The sequence below is a fragment of the Electrophorus electricus genome, chromosome 1, assembly GCF_041902795.1.
Source record: "Electrophorus electricus isolate QZ-2024a chromosome 1, ASM4190279v1, whole genome shotgun sequence".
NCBI lineage: Eukaryota > Metazoa > Chordata > Actinopteri > Gymnotiformes > Gymnotidae > Electrophorus > Electrophorus electricus.
Window position 1 is genome coordinate 31090669 of NC_137497.1, and position 16190 is coordinate 31106858.

The window sequence follows — 16190 nt, forward strand, 5'->3', positions numbered from 1 at the left end:
TTCGATAAACATAAATCTATAAGCCATTACAACATTTGATCGACACAGATTAACTCATATTCATTGTTTAGACCTATTACTAACTATATGATTAAGTACTAAATTGAACTGTATGCTATCTTATGATGTGATTGTGGCCACATATGCACCATAACAAAAGCTCAGGACTTAAACCAGCAATTTTGTGAAAGTACAGATGAAGATTTGACCTGCAAGGCCTGATTCCGAAATTGCTCTCTTCTTCATTTAGTTCAGGTCTATAAATCTGTGAATAGTGCGATGTCTAAAAATCTTGTTGGCTCCAGATTGGAAGTGCTCACTCACTCTGGGAAAACTAGCCACTACGGTGTGCCAGTGTCAGTGACCTTACCCCTATGCTTGACCATGACAGTGTTGTACTATAGCTATATATCCACAAGAGGGCGCTAAACCACTTGTCAGAAACTGAATGCCCTTTAAATTGAGGATGCGATCAATACTTCCGCACCCAGTTCCCGTGCATTTCCTGAGATTTTACGTTTTTGTCCACCTCCCAGACCTGGCTCAGCAAAATTCCCTGTTCTTGATTACTTGTTTCAGATGTGATCGGGGCTGGAATTGAGCTTAACGGACGATTGTTTCAAGGTCTTTCGGAACTGGTCAGGGAATCTCTGGACTAGATGGCAGCTTTCCTGTCACTGCAGGAACATGGCACATGGCATCTTAAGAGAGTTCCCACCAATATTAAAGTAAATAAAAAAGGAAACAGATCTGGATTAACCTAAGGACTAATGCATTTAGGCAATCCCTACTCAGTGCTGGGTGATGTTGAAAACCAGTTTGAATCAGCTGGAGGCTAAAGTGAAATTTGAATTTACTTACAGCGACCTCACGTACAGCACGTCAGCACCATGTGAAATGTGATGGGCAACAACATCTGCCAATATAGTCAAACACCAGGTTCCACTTTATTGGCTAAATCAGCCGTTAATGCAGTGCACAAGAGTTTCTTCTTTCAGGTGTGTGTGTGTGTGTGTGTGGCCCTCCATTATAGGAGTCTATTTTTGGACTGGGGTTCAATGACTATGAAATGTGCAAACTCAGGAAGAGGTAGCTGTGAAAGGGAGGAGAAGTAGTTGGGAGGACAAAGAGACAAGAAGGGAGGGGCGAGGAGAAATGGAATGATGACGAGAGCTGAGGGGGAGGAGAACCGTGGTAGTGCAGCTCTGTCCCATATACCTTCTCTACAAGCTTCCACTCTACATCACTTCCTGGCTGTGTACCTTCTGCACATTGGGGGCGCCCATGTAACCCAGGTAACCTTCATGCTCACGTAACCTGGGTAACCTTCGTGCTCACGTAACCCGGGGAACCTTCGTGCTCACGTAACCCGGGGAACCTTCGTGCTCACATAACCCGGGGAACCTTCGTGCTCACGTAAGCCGGGTAACCTTCATGCTCACGTAAGCCGGGTAACCTTCATGCTCACGTAAGCCGGGTAACCTTCATGCTCACGTAAGCCGGGTAACCTTCATGCTCACGTAAGCCGGGTAACCTTCATGCTCACGTAACCCAGGTAGCCCCTATGCATCCTATTTCTAGAAAGGTTTTCAGTTTGAGCTACTCCTTGGTTCTCCACACTTGGACTTTCTAGGCATATATATACTACTAGTTCAAAAGATCAAGGATCGTCTTGGGATGCTTGCTCCCCATTTTGGAAACTCTGGAACCGATCTGAGGGGTGTTCTGGTTTATCCTGCGGATGGAAAATATGAATGTGGCATCAGAAGTTCAGGACAGGGAGAGAAGGTGCCTGGGTGGTTTATGGGCTCCAGTGTGTTTAATTACCCCTGGCAGATAGTGACAGAGATGAGCAGCCACGCTAATTGTGATTGTGGCAGGGTAAAATGGGTCAGGGCTGACGTGGCTGGACCTTGGTAGTGGCTGAAAGATCTGGGCTGCACCCGGGAGAAGATGAAGAGATCAGAGTAATGATGGCAACACAGGCCATGTGGAGAGGTCCTGTGTTAGAGTTTGGCAAGCGTTGGGTTGATGACTCTGCTGTGACCCTTGGAGGGTGGGGCCTTTAAGGTCATAGGTTACAAAAGATGACCATGCACTGGTGTGTAGTTTGGTATTCTCTGTTAAACCAGTGTAGCCTTCGGTCACTAACAGGAAAGCAGTAGGTCATTCTCTGTAATGTTCACTACTTGGCTGGTCGACTACAGAGAACCAAAAGTTCCCACCTATCCAGCTTTTTGGCTGACTGCCTGAGCGCATCTCAAGAATGGCCATGCCTAGCCCGTTTTTCACACATATATGCTTATCATGTAAGGCAGGAAAGGTTAAACATTCAAACTCCATAAGCTTAAATTCAGTCCTTCACCCAGCATTGGCATGATATCATAAAGATCAGCTCTCACTGGGGCACAATCCGCTTATGCTGTTGTCACCAAAAACTACATCTCTGTAATCTCTTAGTCAAGCATTTTATCCCTTTATGTTCTTGGATTATGTGGTAGAGGCCCATTTCACCAGATACAACGCCCTGATTCCACACTAACCTCTGTCAGTCTGGAGAGATGCATCTCTCTGCACATCTTTCTCTCTCTCTGTCTCTCATATATGCACATTTTTATCTTTTCTCTGGCAGCTCTTAAAGAGATACTTTACCCCCAAATGAGATTTATGTTAATAATCAATTGTCAGGTATATAATTATATGCTAATAAAACTGCACTAACATGATTTTGATGTCATTCCTCAGACCTTTTCATTTATTGTTAGTCACATTCGCAGTTTTGAGGAATTTCCCTGGTGTCTCCAATCTTGCTTAGACTAGCCTTTTTTGCCAAAATGAGAGTCTTGGTCTGTAATGCCATATGCCACACCAAAACACGCTCATCTTACATGTCTGTATCTGCAAAATAAAACTAATGTTGCCATGCATTACTGCTAATAGGAAATAGTTAACACTTTGATAAAGAGATTATGCTAATTGTTCTTCTCTAACTTCATTGTTAGATACATTAACTCTGCTTTTGGCTAAAACATCCTTTGTAGATTTTTTTTTTTAATATTTATTTTTTATATATGCCTGTATTCTGTTATTGTTACTGTGAAAAGAGGGCTTTAGGAGAGAAAGTGTGGTGTTCCGTGGTAATCTGTGAATGTTCAGTCTGTGGTGCTTCCCTTTCAGTACCTGAACATATTTGATCCACTGTACGTGACTGTGTTACACACAGAGGTGCTCGCGAAATGTTGCCCCACCAGACAAACACTGCTGCCCTCATCACCGTTTTCTTTTAGCCTGATGGCTCGTTATGGGAATTGGTGTTAATTGCATTGTCCTGAAAGAAAATAAACGCATGGTCTTGATTCTGACTTTCTGGCTTCGGTGTCTCTATGGAAACCTTTCCCATGGCTCTGGACTAATGAATGGCCCCTCCCACACTTCCTCATCTCATGTGAAAGAGGCATGTAGTTCAAAACCATGACAGTTAATCAGTGGCAGCTAGCAGTAGCTGCTCTGTACAGTGCCCCAAAGAGCCAGAGCTCCATATAACACTACACAGACTGGCTAATTAGCATTATTAGATCAACTCCCTGACTGTTCATGTTGTGCTATGTATTTCCACCTTGGCTGCTGCTTTTGTTCTCTAGTAATATAAAGAAGGCCTATCAATACCCAAGGCGTTGGCTAACCTTCTTTCTTCTTTTTTGCTGTTAGGTAATGTGGGTATGCAACTTGTGCCGAAAACAACAAGAAATCCTCACCAAGTCGGGGGCGTGGTTCTATGGGGGGCCAGGAGCCACGGGCCTGAGTGACGTCCGAGGGTTCACGTTCAGGCGCAACGAGGAGGCTCCTCAGGAGAAGAAAGCCAAACTGCAGGAGGCTCCGCTTCTCTATCAGGGGCCTCCCGGGGACCGGAGCAGGGGCCCCGAGCTCACACGCCAGCACTCCCCTGACAACACCTCTGGACTGAAGCCTGGCTATAAAACTGCTGACAGGTGAGAGCTGACTGGGCTCTGGGTTTCTGAAACATGCTGTGGTTGATGTGGCCCTAATCCAAATTCTATGTGTGCTCAGAAGTTTGGATCTAAAATAACCAAAGCTTTTGGATGGAGATGGTATGTGAGAACGCACAGAAAATGCAACTAATAGCAGCATACTGGCACTAGAATGGGCTTTTTCTTATTCTTAGGCTGATCTTATATTGTCTAGAATTACAGGGTATGAGTTTGTGTTTCTCTTTGTCTTTCTCTAATAGCCTCAGAGAGACTGGAAGCTTTATGTTCGAAAACCTATCAGGTATTAGAGTCCTCGGTTGTTTACACGTATGAGGTCTATGTGAAAAAACTGTGTTCTCAGAGGAAGTGTATGTTATGGGGAAGAAATAAATGGTGAGCAGGAGAAAAAGAGTTCAAACAAACAGAAGGCAGCAGGGACCCAGCAGCCCAAGATTCTCCAATTAAGTCCTCAAATAACGACTCCACAGAGAGACACAGCTGCTGCTTTTGAACACCCACGTTGAGCAAAGAACATACAGAAGCTAGCATAACACACACACATAAACACACACAAGGATTGAGAGTGGTATCTTTGCACTTGAATATCTATATCGGTTATACAACTAAGTGTTTCCTTAGTGGACAACTTTTAAATTCTCAGTAAGCACTGATTAACTAGGTAACTCCAAGGGACACATTTGCCCAGATATTAAGAGCGCTCTACAGGGCTGCAGTTCTACTTTTGACCACAAGGGGTCTCCTTTCCTACTCTGTGGACAGCGCATGCGCTCTCTCCCTGAGCTCCATGTGTGAAGTGCCCTGCACAGTGATTCCACTGGTCTTGATTAGATTCCTCCATGCAAACAGATGTCTGCACCCTTGTAGCCGGGCCACCTGCTGCCTGCCACATCGAACCCATGTTTATGAGCCTGCAGGACTCAGGGGATTGTGGGCAGTGTGCCATGCGGGACGCTGCAGGGAAGGCCAGGTGATGCCTGGGTGCATGTGCATGTCAGTGAGAAAGCAGGAGAAAAGGGTGAGAGAGTCAGGGAGACAGAGAGCCACACAGAGAGCGAGAAACAGCATATCCGTAGCTTTTTGCTTGAGCGTGCTTTCGTCTGTATGGGTGTTAGGTCATTACAGCTGAGATTTTGAAATGTCTGTAGCCAATCTGATGCATGTTCTGATTCCTGTGGCTGCTCCCCTCTTATGATGAGAGTGGTTAGGCAGGCACATGGTAAGGCCACAGCTACAGGAATAAGAGCTGTTGGGTTCCATTTACCTCCATCGGCAAGACGTACGTACCCAACAACATTTTGAATTTAAGCAGTGTGTACTGAGGCACCATTACCTCCAGCTTTAGCCCAGAATATTGGATAAAAACACACACACACATGCACACTGTCGTTAAGGAGTGAGTGTTCTTTTAGATCACAGGGGTTGGGCTCATGAATTATTGCATTCAGAATCCCTCACCATTAAGTATGCATATTGTTCGGTCGGTCGGCTTGCTTGCGCTTCTCCCCGGCAGAAAGGTGAGAGGGTGAAGGCGTGCGCACCATATGGCTCTGAAACAGTGCCCCCTTTCATCAAAGGTAGATCCAGCATTATGTAACAGAAGACATCAGAGCGCAGCAGCCTCCTGTAAACGTTGCCTTCCCAGAATCTCACATCTCAGCATGCACTCCACTGTTCGTTTTAGAGACCCACGAGGAAACGGTGCTCTCTATAAACAATTTATTAGTATACAAAACTGAAGGGCTTGTCACATCCATATGGCAGCAAAAAAACACCCACCAAAAAAGCTGATCTTGAATGAATAAATCAAGCATGTTATTAACTCGGCACTTTGTATTCATTAACAGTTGCAATTTGCATGGGGCAAGTGACTATTAATGTAGCAGTTGTAGGGGACCAAGGAACACGTCACCCACACGAAGAGTGGATGAAACCTTTTCAAACGCGATATGATTGATTTATTTTCCGAGCGCTTTCTACAGCCCCTCTTCTCTTATTCGCAGTGCTGACCGACCCCCGTTCCGTTAACGTACTGGTGAATGAGCGACTGCCAGCACGTTTGAACGGTCCCGGGAAAAGCCCGCTGATAAATCCTGCTCCAGCCGGCTAAGCGCTGAAAAACAATGTTCATTCATCTTAAAGAATGTTTAAATTAACTCCCAATCTCCTCCACTGAAAAAGCGCTGACAGCCTATTTATATCCTGAAATAATGTGAGAAGGGGCCCTAATTTGTCTTGGTCTCCGAGGTGTCATTGGAGTGAACACAAATACGGAGAGAGCGCGGGAGCAGTGAGACAGGAAGGTGGTTTAATGAAACAACAATAATTGCGCTGGGATTCAAATTTAATTACGGGTGTGGCGTTTCTGAAGGTTTCACACTTTTTTTTTAACTTTTAAAACGTTTGTGTGTGTGTGTGTGTGTGTGTGTGTGTATGTATGTGTGTGTGTGTATGTATGTATGTGTGTGTGTATGTGTGTATGTGTGTGTGTATGTGTGTATGTGTGTGTGTGTGTGTGTGTGTGTGTGTGTGTGTGTGTGTGTGTGTATGTGTGTGTGTGTGTGTGTATGTATATATATATATATATATAATGTATGTATATATATATATATATATATATATATATATATATATACACACACACACACACACACACACACACACACACACACACACACACACACACACACACACACACACACACACACATCGGCTCGTCTTCCAATTACCTGCAAAGTGCATATAGTGTTGGCTTATTAGCGCAATATGAAACGTGATCTCTAACCATCCGAGCCTGTCGTCGGTAGCGCGGTTTGACAAAAACCAACTGTAACCACTTGTAGGTACTGTCATCGGTTTGTTGTTTTTTTGTTTTTTTTAACTTGTAGTTATGGAGTGGAGGACGCGTAGTTAAAGGTTCAACAGTAACGGTGAGGCGCACAGGCGTGTTTCAGGGGGCGAAGGGTCGGTTAGGTAGGGGACTCGTCGCTGAAGCTGCACCTGCACAGTTGCGCAATTTGGGGAGAATCATCCGAGAATCGCTAATATACACCCGCACCTGACTCTCCTCGCTGCAGGCTACGATTTGAAAATACTTGTAAAATGTGACCTGCAAGGGAGTTTCCAACCGGGAATGGGAGAAATCTTATTAAAGTAGTAATAGTAAAAAAAAAAAAAACTAAGTATAATCTCTCTTTGGCAAGTGTCCATTACAATCGCGTAATGGTCTTTAACTTAAAATTCCTGTTCATATTTAATAATGGAAGGCCTCATTCACCTGAAAATCACGCATAGGCCTATATGCTTTAGTTAGGATAAAGTTACACAGAGAATAGTCACACTTTGTTGAACCGGCTTGAGCGCTAGCATAAATCTGTTTAAATATGGACAGCATAAAAATATCTCCGGTCATTCAAACACCTTGGACCTGCTTTCAGGACAAACGTTTCTTCTCCCCTCCTTATTATTTATGGATTTGTCCTTCATTTTCCCCCTTTCTCTCTACAAAGCTTTTGCATGAAAAAAAGACACTCAAGTTGCAGAGAACTCCACACGGGAGTCTCTGCTGTTCTCCTCCCGGCCCCGTGGGTTGTCGATTTGTCCTGCGTGTGCATCTCACACCATGCATTACCCATTTGTCCATAGTGCACGAAGTCCATCGCTTTGCAGATAACCCTTAATGATCTGTGAGTAAATTCCTGCCCCTGGCCATCTTAGACACCCCCTCACCCCTCCCCTTTCCCTCACCACAAGGTAGCTGTAATGCTGTTAGTATGCCTGGAATTACGCCTCCGTTGTTCCTAAAAGCGGATGGTGGCCAGTTGGATTCAGCAAAACCCCTGACGACAGCATCTCCGCGCGCCCCGCGCTCGGGGCTCGTGCAATATGGTGCGCGCTAGCAGGAGCGAGTGGACGAGCCGAGCGGGCGCCCCTGCGAGGGAGCGTGCGGTTTCGTGAGTGTTTATGGTAATGAATGCGAGGGGGCGGGGGGTATAACGTTTTCGGATACGTGGGCTATCCCGCTCTAGCTCCCCCGTACAGTACTTTGGAGATGCATCCTAGCCCCTCAGACATCTCGCCACGCTCGGTCGAAGCGCTGCCCCCGCACAGTCGTTTTTGTCTTGAGTTCGGATCACAATGATTGAGAAAGTCCGTCTCAGGCAGCTCTTTTTACGAAGATCGGGAGAAATGTGGGACTCGACTGCCGACGCTGCGTTGATGTTTCCCTGGAGATAGTGAGGGTCCGGAGCGAGGACCGTTGGATGATCTGTTCTTGACCGAAGGGATACGCAGGATAAATACGAGAGAAAGGAAAATGCAGTTTGAGACATTGCGTCAGTTTTGTAGCTCCGTTCTGTCCCATTTTAATGGGGCTTTCACGACGCCCCAGAACATTTTGCAAACGGAGCTGCTGGAGCAAGCGCTCGGAAACATCGCGTGAGTAAACCCGTGTGATAGAATCTTTTGATATGCAGGGTTTTTTTCCGCGGGTGTATCAGCGGGGCGTAAGACAGCGTGTTATTCATCAGGACCCGCTAGATCAAGTTAATACAGTTTAAAATGCCCGTGGCTTTTTTTTTGTTGTTGTTGTTGAAGAAATATGTGCGGCAGAGGCTCTGATGTCCCCGCTGGCGATTACAATAAGCAAGCTGCCCGTTACATTTGGCCAAGATATGTGTGCGCGCGCTGATGCTCCGCTGCAGCATGAGTGTACGTGTGCCTATGCGCCGCTCTGCTGGGCTATCACGAGCATTTTCTAACATAGTTCTCATCATTCCTGCTATATTCCCACCCGTGCAACCTTCAAATATTATACCATTGATACCATTCATAAAGAACAATGCGACAAATTGATTCCGACAATAATTTAATCTATTTTAGAAATACAACTTCTATTATTAAGATTTTCCCAAACGTAAAAATGCTCATAATCTAGTATTAGATAGCTGTACGTTTGCGCAAAATATAAGATATAAATATATTTCAATTCATTTCTAAGCTCTTAAATTCTATAATAACTGGTATGAAACCCTAGTGGAAATTGCACATATTGACACGTGTTACATGATACTGCAGCGATATAAAAAGCTTTGTACCATGTGCTGGATTAAACATAACTTTTGGTTGTTTGGTGCCAGGCTTTTAATGGGATGCGAAGTGTTGTTCTGCTGTTGTGTGTGTGTGTGTGTGTGTGTGTGTGTGTGTGTGTGTGTGTGTGTGTGTGTGTGTGCATGTGCATACGCATATGTGTGTGTGCGTGTATGCATTTGTGTGTGTGTGTCAGAGAGAGGGAGAGGACTATTTGCAAAGCAGAGCTATGGGCATCATAGATTGTGACGTGTGGAGCAGCACAGCCTCGATCACGAGTCAGAAGGATCTGAGCACACCCCTGAGCACACTCCTGAGTGTATTCCTGAGCACACTCCTGAGTGTATTCCTGAGCACACTCCTGAGCACACTCCTGAGTGTATTCCTGAGCACACTCCTGAGTGTATTCCTGAGCACACTCCTGAGTGTATTCCTGAGCACACTCCTGAGTGTATTCCTGAGCACACCCCTGGGCACAATCCTGAGCCCAATCCCGGGCACACCCTTGAGCTCACTCCTGGGCTGCATTGAAAAACCACCGAGCCTCTAAGCACCCACAGCTTTGTGCCTCCATTTGCTTGGAGGTCTCCCTTGGGCTCTGTAAGTAGCTGGAGCCTTCCAGTGTGGGAGCCATGCATCGAGGCCCCCAAGGCTAGAAGTCACATAAGTGGATGGGTGAGCTCGGTCCAGTGTCGAGGGAGGAGTTTGGACCCTGCTCCTCAGTCTCTTTCGTCCTGCACTCCGCAGCTGTAATGTCGCCCGGGTTACTCTTCCCAGGATTCTCCCTGCTGATGGGAGCTGATCATTCTTTCGCTCTTGCCCTCGTTACTGTGGCTTGGAGCTCCTCTGTGCTTTCTGCGTGAGCTCATTTTTGGGAGCGATGTGGAAGAGCTGTGCATTCATCTGTGGACCGCTGCTGGGAATAGCGCAAGCAGGACCGAGTGTCATTATGGTCGCCGTCCTATTTTTGAGAAAGCCAAAAAAAGTCTCTTTAGCAACAACAAGAGAAACTACTGTGCTGTACAGCCTTCGGGCAATAAAGGGCACAACGTCCATGATGGGGATAAAGATTCTAAGTGACACAAGAGGTTACCTAATGGATAAAAATATAACAGATGTGGCATTTTTAAAGTGCCACCAGTGTACTGAATTACATGCAAACAAACCACCTAAGTCAATAAAACAATTGTCCCATGAAAGAGAAGAGGGCAAAATCAGTTCCTGTGTGAACAATGGGTCATTTTATTTGAATTCAAATTCATATTCAATTGATTGAAGGGGGCATTGCAACTATTATAATGATGCTTCCCAGACCTGCTACCGAAGAACCGCTGCTATGAAGACTGAATTCTTCTTTTCACTGTTACACGCCATTTTAAAGTGGTTGACTAATTGGCCAACGAGTTGAACCGGTTGCGTTGGAAGCATGCTAATCGGTATCACATTGCATGTGAACAGCATAACACAGAGTACAGGATAAAAAAAGAAGTGCTTCCTCAAATACTCTGATTGCATCTTTAACTTGAGGCTCTTGTGGTCCAGTTCCACACCGTGCTGGCCTGGCTGCGCTCGCGTGCCTCTGTTCCCCAGTTAAGCCAGGCTCTCTGATCTTCTTCCAGCCTTGCTGTGCATCTCATTCACACTAATGCACTCCACCCTCATCCCCCCCAAAGCCCCATGCATTATGCAGGCTCACCTCCGAGACGCCCACAACCTGGGTTGCCCGCCTTCCGGCAAAGCCTCGTACTCTACAGATCACAGGCCAGAGCCTTGCTGGACTGAGCATTCGGTGAGACGGTCAGGGCACCAGGGCAAAGCAAAAGAAGGAAACCAAACGAGCCCACAAAAAACACAGTTTTTTTTCTGACAATGAGGTGTGTTAAAGTCGTGCAAATCCGATTTGGGTGTTGCACAGCTAGAATGTGCAACTGTTCTTTTGGGGACATTTATGGCTGGTTTGTCAGTAGTCATGCAGTCATTCCTATGCTAGTAGTTTAAGAGTGTGACAATCACAAGGACTGTATGCTTTAATTTGTTCCTGTGCTTAGCAGTTATTACTGAATGTTACTGAATCGCTTTAATGCCTGGATCTTATTCAAACTGCTGAGCAGTGTTCAGCTGTATTATGACTGGAATGTAATCGCCATTTAAAACTGCTGCTTGGGTTTGATATTAGCTTTGAGTAGTCCCATCATAACTGGCATGCCTTATTTCTGTACTGCTGGACTTAATAACCCTTAAAGATGCAGCCTATATTGCTTAGCTAAGACAGCACAGACTTGTGTTTTTTTTCCGCCTGTCTACCTTCTCCCACTGCAGAGGGAGAGAGACAGAGAAAGAGAGACAGTGAAAGAGAAAGGGTGGAATGGGGAGGAGGAGAAAAGATAAATCATAATTGGAGTTTCTCAGCACTGGAATATCCCCCACTGCCAGGCACTTCCACTCTGTGCCTGGGTCGCCATGGCAACGTTGTTTGATCAATAGCGGGAATGACGTGTAATCCCCTCCATCGAGGAGCCGGGCAGAGCCGACCTGCAGAGGCCGAGCGCAGAGCAGGATATGGGAGAGCTCGCTCGTGGTTTAGCCACAAAGCTTCGATAAACATTATGGGGCTGAACGAGTGCATGGGCGGTCCCGAGAGCTCCGAAAGCTCATACCGAGAAATGCTAACTGGGCTAACGAGCATTGAAATCGACTGGGGCGCAGTCAGCGCAATCTCACCGGCGTATTGCTGGCCCAGCGTGTGCGAGTTCTCATTTCCTATTAGCAAGGCTAGCATCTTCAGCCGTTCCTTTCGGCACGGCACAGTGCATGGCCTGGCCTCAGCCTGGTGTGTTGAAGGGAAGACAGAGAGACCTGCTTCCTCTGGATGCCCTAAATTGGCTTTGCAGTAGCGGCCTGGATCGGGGCGCGTCTAGGGGGGAGCTTGGGAGCTTGGCAGCTTGCAGGGTGGGAGGTGGGGCGGGCAGAGAGAGCGCTTGCCCCTGGCCTTGGAGGGGCTGGCACGCGCCAGAACCGCAGCGCATGAATCCTCGGGTGGGACGCCGGCGCACTGGAGGGGGGTTGGGGAAAGAAGAGGCCAGGTTGAAACCAGAAACTTTTGCTTTGCATGGACTTTAAAGAACATAGTCAGTAAACTACTTATGAGAAAAATACAGAACTTTCGTAGGTCGCAGTGTTTGTCCAACTGGGAGTTGCGAGTATTAACGATGTGTGTGTATACTTATATATATATATATAATACACAGTGTTACCTCTAAGCTAACAATAGATAGCCATTAGTTAAGGTCAGCAATGCCATGTTCTGCGCTGTAAGTAGCCATCAGGTATGATAGTCCTGAACATGCTGTAAGTGGCAGCACAGGCAGCAGAGTGAAGTGTTTATGTAGCCGAAGGGTTTTCCACGCAGTGCACATTCTTGAGTGGGAATATGGACCCTGCTGTACAATTCCAGAGGGAGGGGTCACAAACTGCAACCTCCATTTTTGGGAAGTCGTGAGACAAAAACAAAAACAAAAAAAAAAAAAGGAGGAAAAAACAAACAAACCAAAAAAAACCCCAGAGCAGACAGTAATAGATGATTAAAAATGTAATGCGTATTAATCTGTGTTTGGAAAACAATCAAGGACCTAAGGAATCCCATATTAGTGTTTTTACAGTAACTGTTAGCAGTTGACGCAAAACATCTAGTATTTCACACACACTGGCTGGAGCATTGAAAAACTGTAACGTTCAACAGGAGCGTTTATACTTATTTGCGCATGTCATTTTAAGGCAAACAGAATTCCTTTAAACATGACATTTGCCAGAGATAAGACTGGGAAAAGAAAACACACAGATCTCAAGCACATAGAACGCCCAGATATAGGTGTCAGGACACACACCAAATATGGATGTGTCTGTGCGAGGCAGAGACCCCTATAACATCCATCCTTGTCAGAGAGAGAGAGGTAGAGCGGGAGAACCAAGCCAGATGGATGATGTCGTGAGAGAGACCGAGAGAGCTTGCCAGAGGACCTCTGGCCTTTTGCAGGAGAACGACACGGGACAGGGGCATCTGAGTCGTTTTTGTGTTCGGCCTGCAGGGACGGGTACCCGGAGGGGAGGACCGTTGGCAGGGACAGGAAAAGCCCCTTTACCCACCTGTCCTCGGACCTGAAAAGCCCTCTATAGAAGTCCACCCTTAGCTAGCTCAGCTTGGCTTTGTGCTTCTCAAGAATAGGCAGAGGATGTGCTAGATGCAACTCACACCCTGTGTGTGTGTTTCCTTATCAGATGTATGAATAGAGGGAGTGTGTGCGTGTGTATGTGTGAGTGTGTGTGTGTATGTGTGTGTGTGTTTCCTTATCAGATGTATGAATGGGGGAGTGAGTGAGTGAATGTGTGTGTGTGTGTGTGTGTGTGTGTGTGTGTGTGTGTGTGTGTGTGTGTGCGCGCGCACGCACGCGTGTGTGTGTGTGTGTGTGTGTGTGTGTGTGTGTGTACGCAGGTGTGTGTGTCTGTGTGTTTCCTGTGTTTCCTTATCAGATTATGAATAGGGGGAGTGTGTGTGTGTGTGTGTGTGTGCGTGCGTGCGTGCGTGTATAAGTGCGCGCAAACGCACGCATGTGCACGTGCTTGCATCTGCGTTAAAGTGAGTTATGAACTCAATTATGTAACCATACGCGTTCTGTTACACTGCGAATAGAGAGAAACACAAAGCTCACGTGTGCACGTGTGACTTTGCATAAGTGCGCCCCGTCCCACGAGCGTGCTCTTCCTCTCCGGAAGGCCCCGTGTGGAGCCGTAAAGCAGATGTCGTGGTCCTACTTTCCTGGCTCGCAGCTCTTTAACGGAGGAGGGAGAAACATCGGCTCACCGCACCGGATCCATTAGATAGCCCACCCCCAACCCCCACCCCCCCAACACTCCTATCCACCCTCTTGTTACCATGGCGCAGCGCTCACTCTGGGCTGCCAGTGAACCTTCACATACTGCACAAACCTCAGCTTCTGTCAGCTGCCTTCATCTTCATTATCTGTCTCATTATTACTTTTCTTAAAAGACATAAACATGTAGACTGAAAGTTGAGAAGCGTTTCAAACGTCTGTTGATCATTTTAGTGCAGAAATATCTATTTATTTATTTATTTAGCTCTGTATAGCATTATTTGTGACATGCTGTTGTGGAGGTTACCTAATGTAGTACGCGGAGAGATCACTTTGAACCTCACCAAATGGAATATAACATAAACACTGCTTTCCCAAGCAATTTTCTATGTCACATTTAGACATATGGTCTATCCTTTTTAATTGGTGTTGGAAATGTGGAATTATACTGACTGTCTGCACATATGAAAATAATAACTCCTCAGCCATTCCATTAAGGACACAGAAAATATTCTGCCTTGTTGCTCAACACTGCAAATCATTTGGAACCAAACTACGGGAGCCATTATCAAATTTTGTTTCATAGACAGTATGTTTGGACACTTAGAAGAATGATCACTTCATAATTTATCTGTATTATCAGACACTTATTAGACTGATTTCTTGATTGATTCATATGGCAGTTTACACCCACTGAGTTTAATATACACTGTCGGTAATGACACGGGGATAATTTCTTTTCTTTGTAAAATTAAGAGCACAACTTAAAAGCCATTTGTTCAGTCCTTCACACCAACATTCCTTTATTCTGTTCTTTCTTTTTATTGTATTTCTTTAATTTCTTTTCTCCTCAGACTGCTTTTCTTCTCTTCATTGTGATTATTTTGATACGCGTTGGATGGGAGCTGTGTAAACGCAGACTGATTCACTCGCATGCATGCATTGGTAAGCCAGTCCCTCTAGGCGGACGGGCGGGGCCGACGGGCAGGGCCAACGGGCGGGGCCTGGTTCTTGTTGCATGATCAAAGGTCTCTGAACTGGCAAGTGCTCAGTGACCTGCTGTGGTGCGTCTCCTCTCCCTTTCCTCTCTTCTCCTCCCTTTTCTACCCTCCCACACACATTTATTTGTCTGTTACAGGTTTGGAGGAGGTCATGATTTTATTCTTCCGAGTCCCCGGCAGGAGATCCTAAGGGGAGAGAAATAAGGCTCGTGGTTTTCTTCTCGGAACACCCTGTCACTAGTGCGCAAGGCCACGCTCGCCGCCCTTCGCTTTCTCATCCGATATAAAAAATAAATAATGCTCTCATGCCCAATAACGCTCTAATAAACCCGGCCCGTTGCTAGGACACTCGGCTGTTGCCAGTTGCCGTGGTGGCACTCAAGGGCGTTTTAGGAGTTTGTAGATAAACGCTGTTGGAGATAAGGCGAACTTCTTCAAGCACAGGCCCTCTTTAAATCATTAATGTTCAGTCCATAGCAGGGCTCCTGTCCTCCTCGATTACATTTAACCCGGCTAACCTCTCTCTCCTGTCTGTCTCTCTCCGTCTCTCCCCCCTCTATCGCATCTCGGCTGTGGGATATGTTACTACAGTAAACGCCATGTAAATGAGATGATTCTTCTGTCTACTCTAGCGCCCATGTGTTAAAGTCACTGTATGGAGTTTATTTTAAGAACACTAACCGAAGTGTCTTTGTGTCTTGATAGTGACCACTACAAGAAATACTGCAAGGTTTAAAAAAAAACAACAAAAACCAACATCTCTGTGACTGTCCTAATTTCTGCCCATGCAGGCGTCCTTCCCTGCCTGTGGATTATTTTGCGTGTGCACACAACACATAGAAGGGTAGGCTAACTGCTCAGCACACATCCCTGGAGAGTGGGGCTTTGGAGAAAGGCTTGAAGGGTCGGGGTACTCTCTGTGTGTCCCTATCCCTAACCCTATCCCTAACCCTAACCCTAACCCTAACCCTAACCCTAACAAACCTTTCCATACTGGGGGGGGGGTGAGACAGGGTTTTATTGACATACCTGGGAAACAGAACTTTCTATCCCAAATCATTTGAGACAGAAAATGAAATTTGCATTATTTGGTCAGAATTCTTTCCTAATAATAATTTTGCTAGTTAGAAATCGAGCATGCTATGAGCTGTAAAGCAGGGGTGGGGGTTTGTGCGCTGTCAGTCAAGAGTTTTTTAAATATTAGTAGCTTCCAGTATCACCAGGAA

At 46.0% G+C, this 16190-nt stretch overlaps 1 protein-coding gene across 23 annotated transcripts in view; it reads left to right on the forward strand.

Moving 5' to 3' along the window:
• rims2a (regulating synaptic membrane exocytosis 2a) overlaps window positions 1-16190 on the forward strand; it is a 123185-nt gene that overhangs the window by 23673 nt on the left and 83322 nt on the right. For 18 of the 23 annotated variants that reach the window (XM_081714886.1, XM_081714895.1, XM_081714910.1 and 15 more), the window contains one exon: window positions 3709-3989. In XM_081714886.1, the coding sequence (XP_081571012.1) occupies window positions 3709-3989 (281 nt within the window). Of the gene's footprint in view, window positions 1-3708; window positions 3990-7868; window positions 8445-16190 lie in introns of those variants that run through there. The other 5 variants (XM_081715001.1, XM_081714998.1, XM_035526599.2 and 2 more) reach the window with 3 other exon arrangements.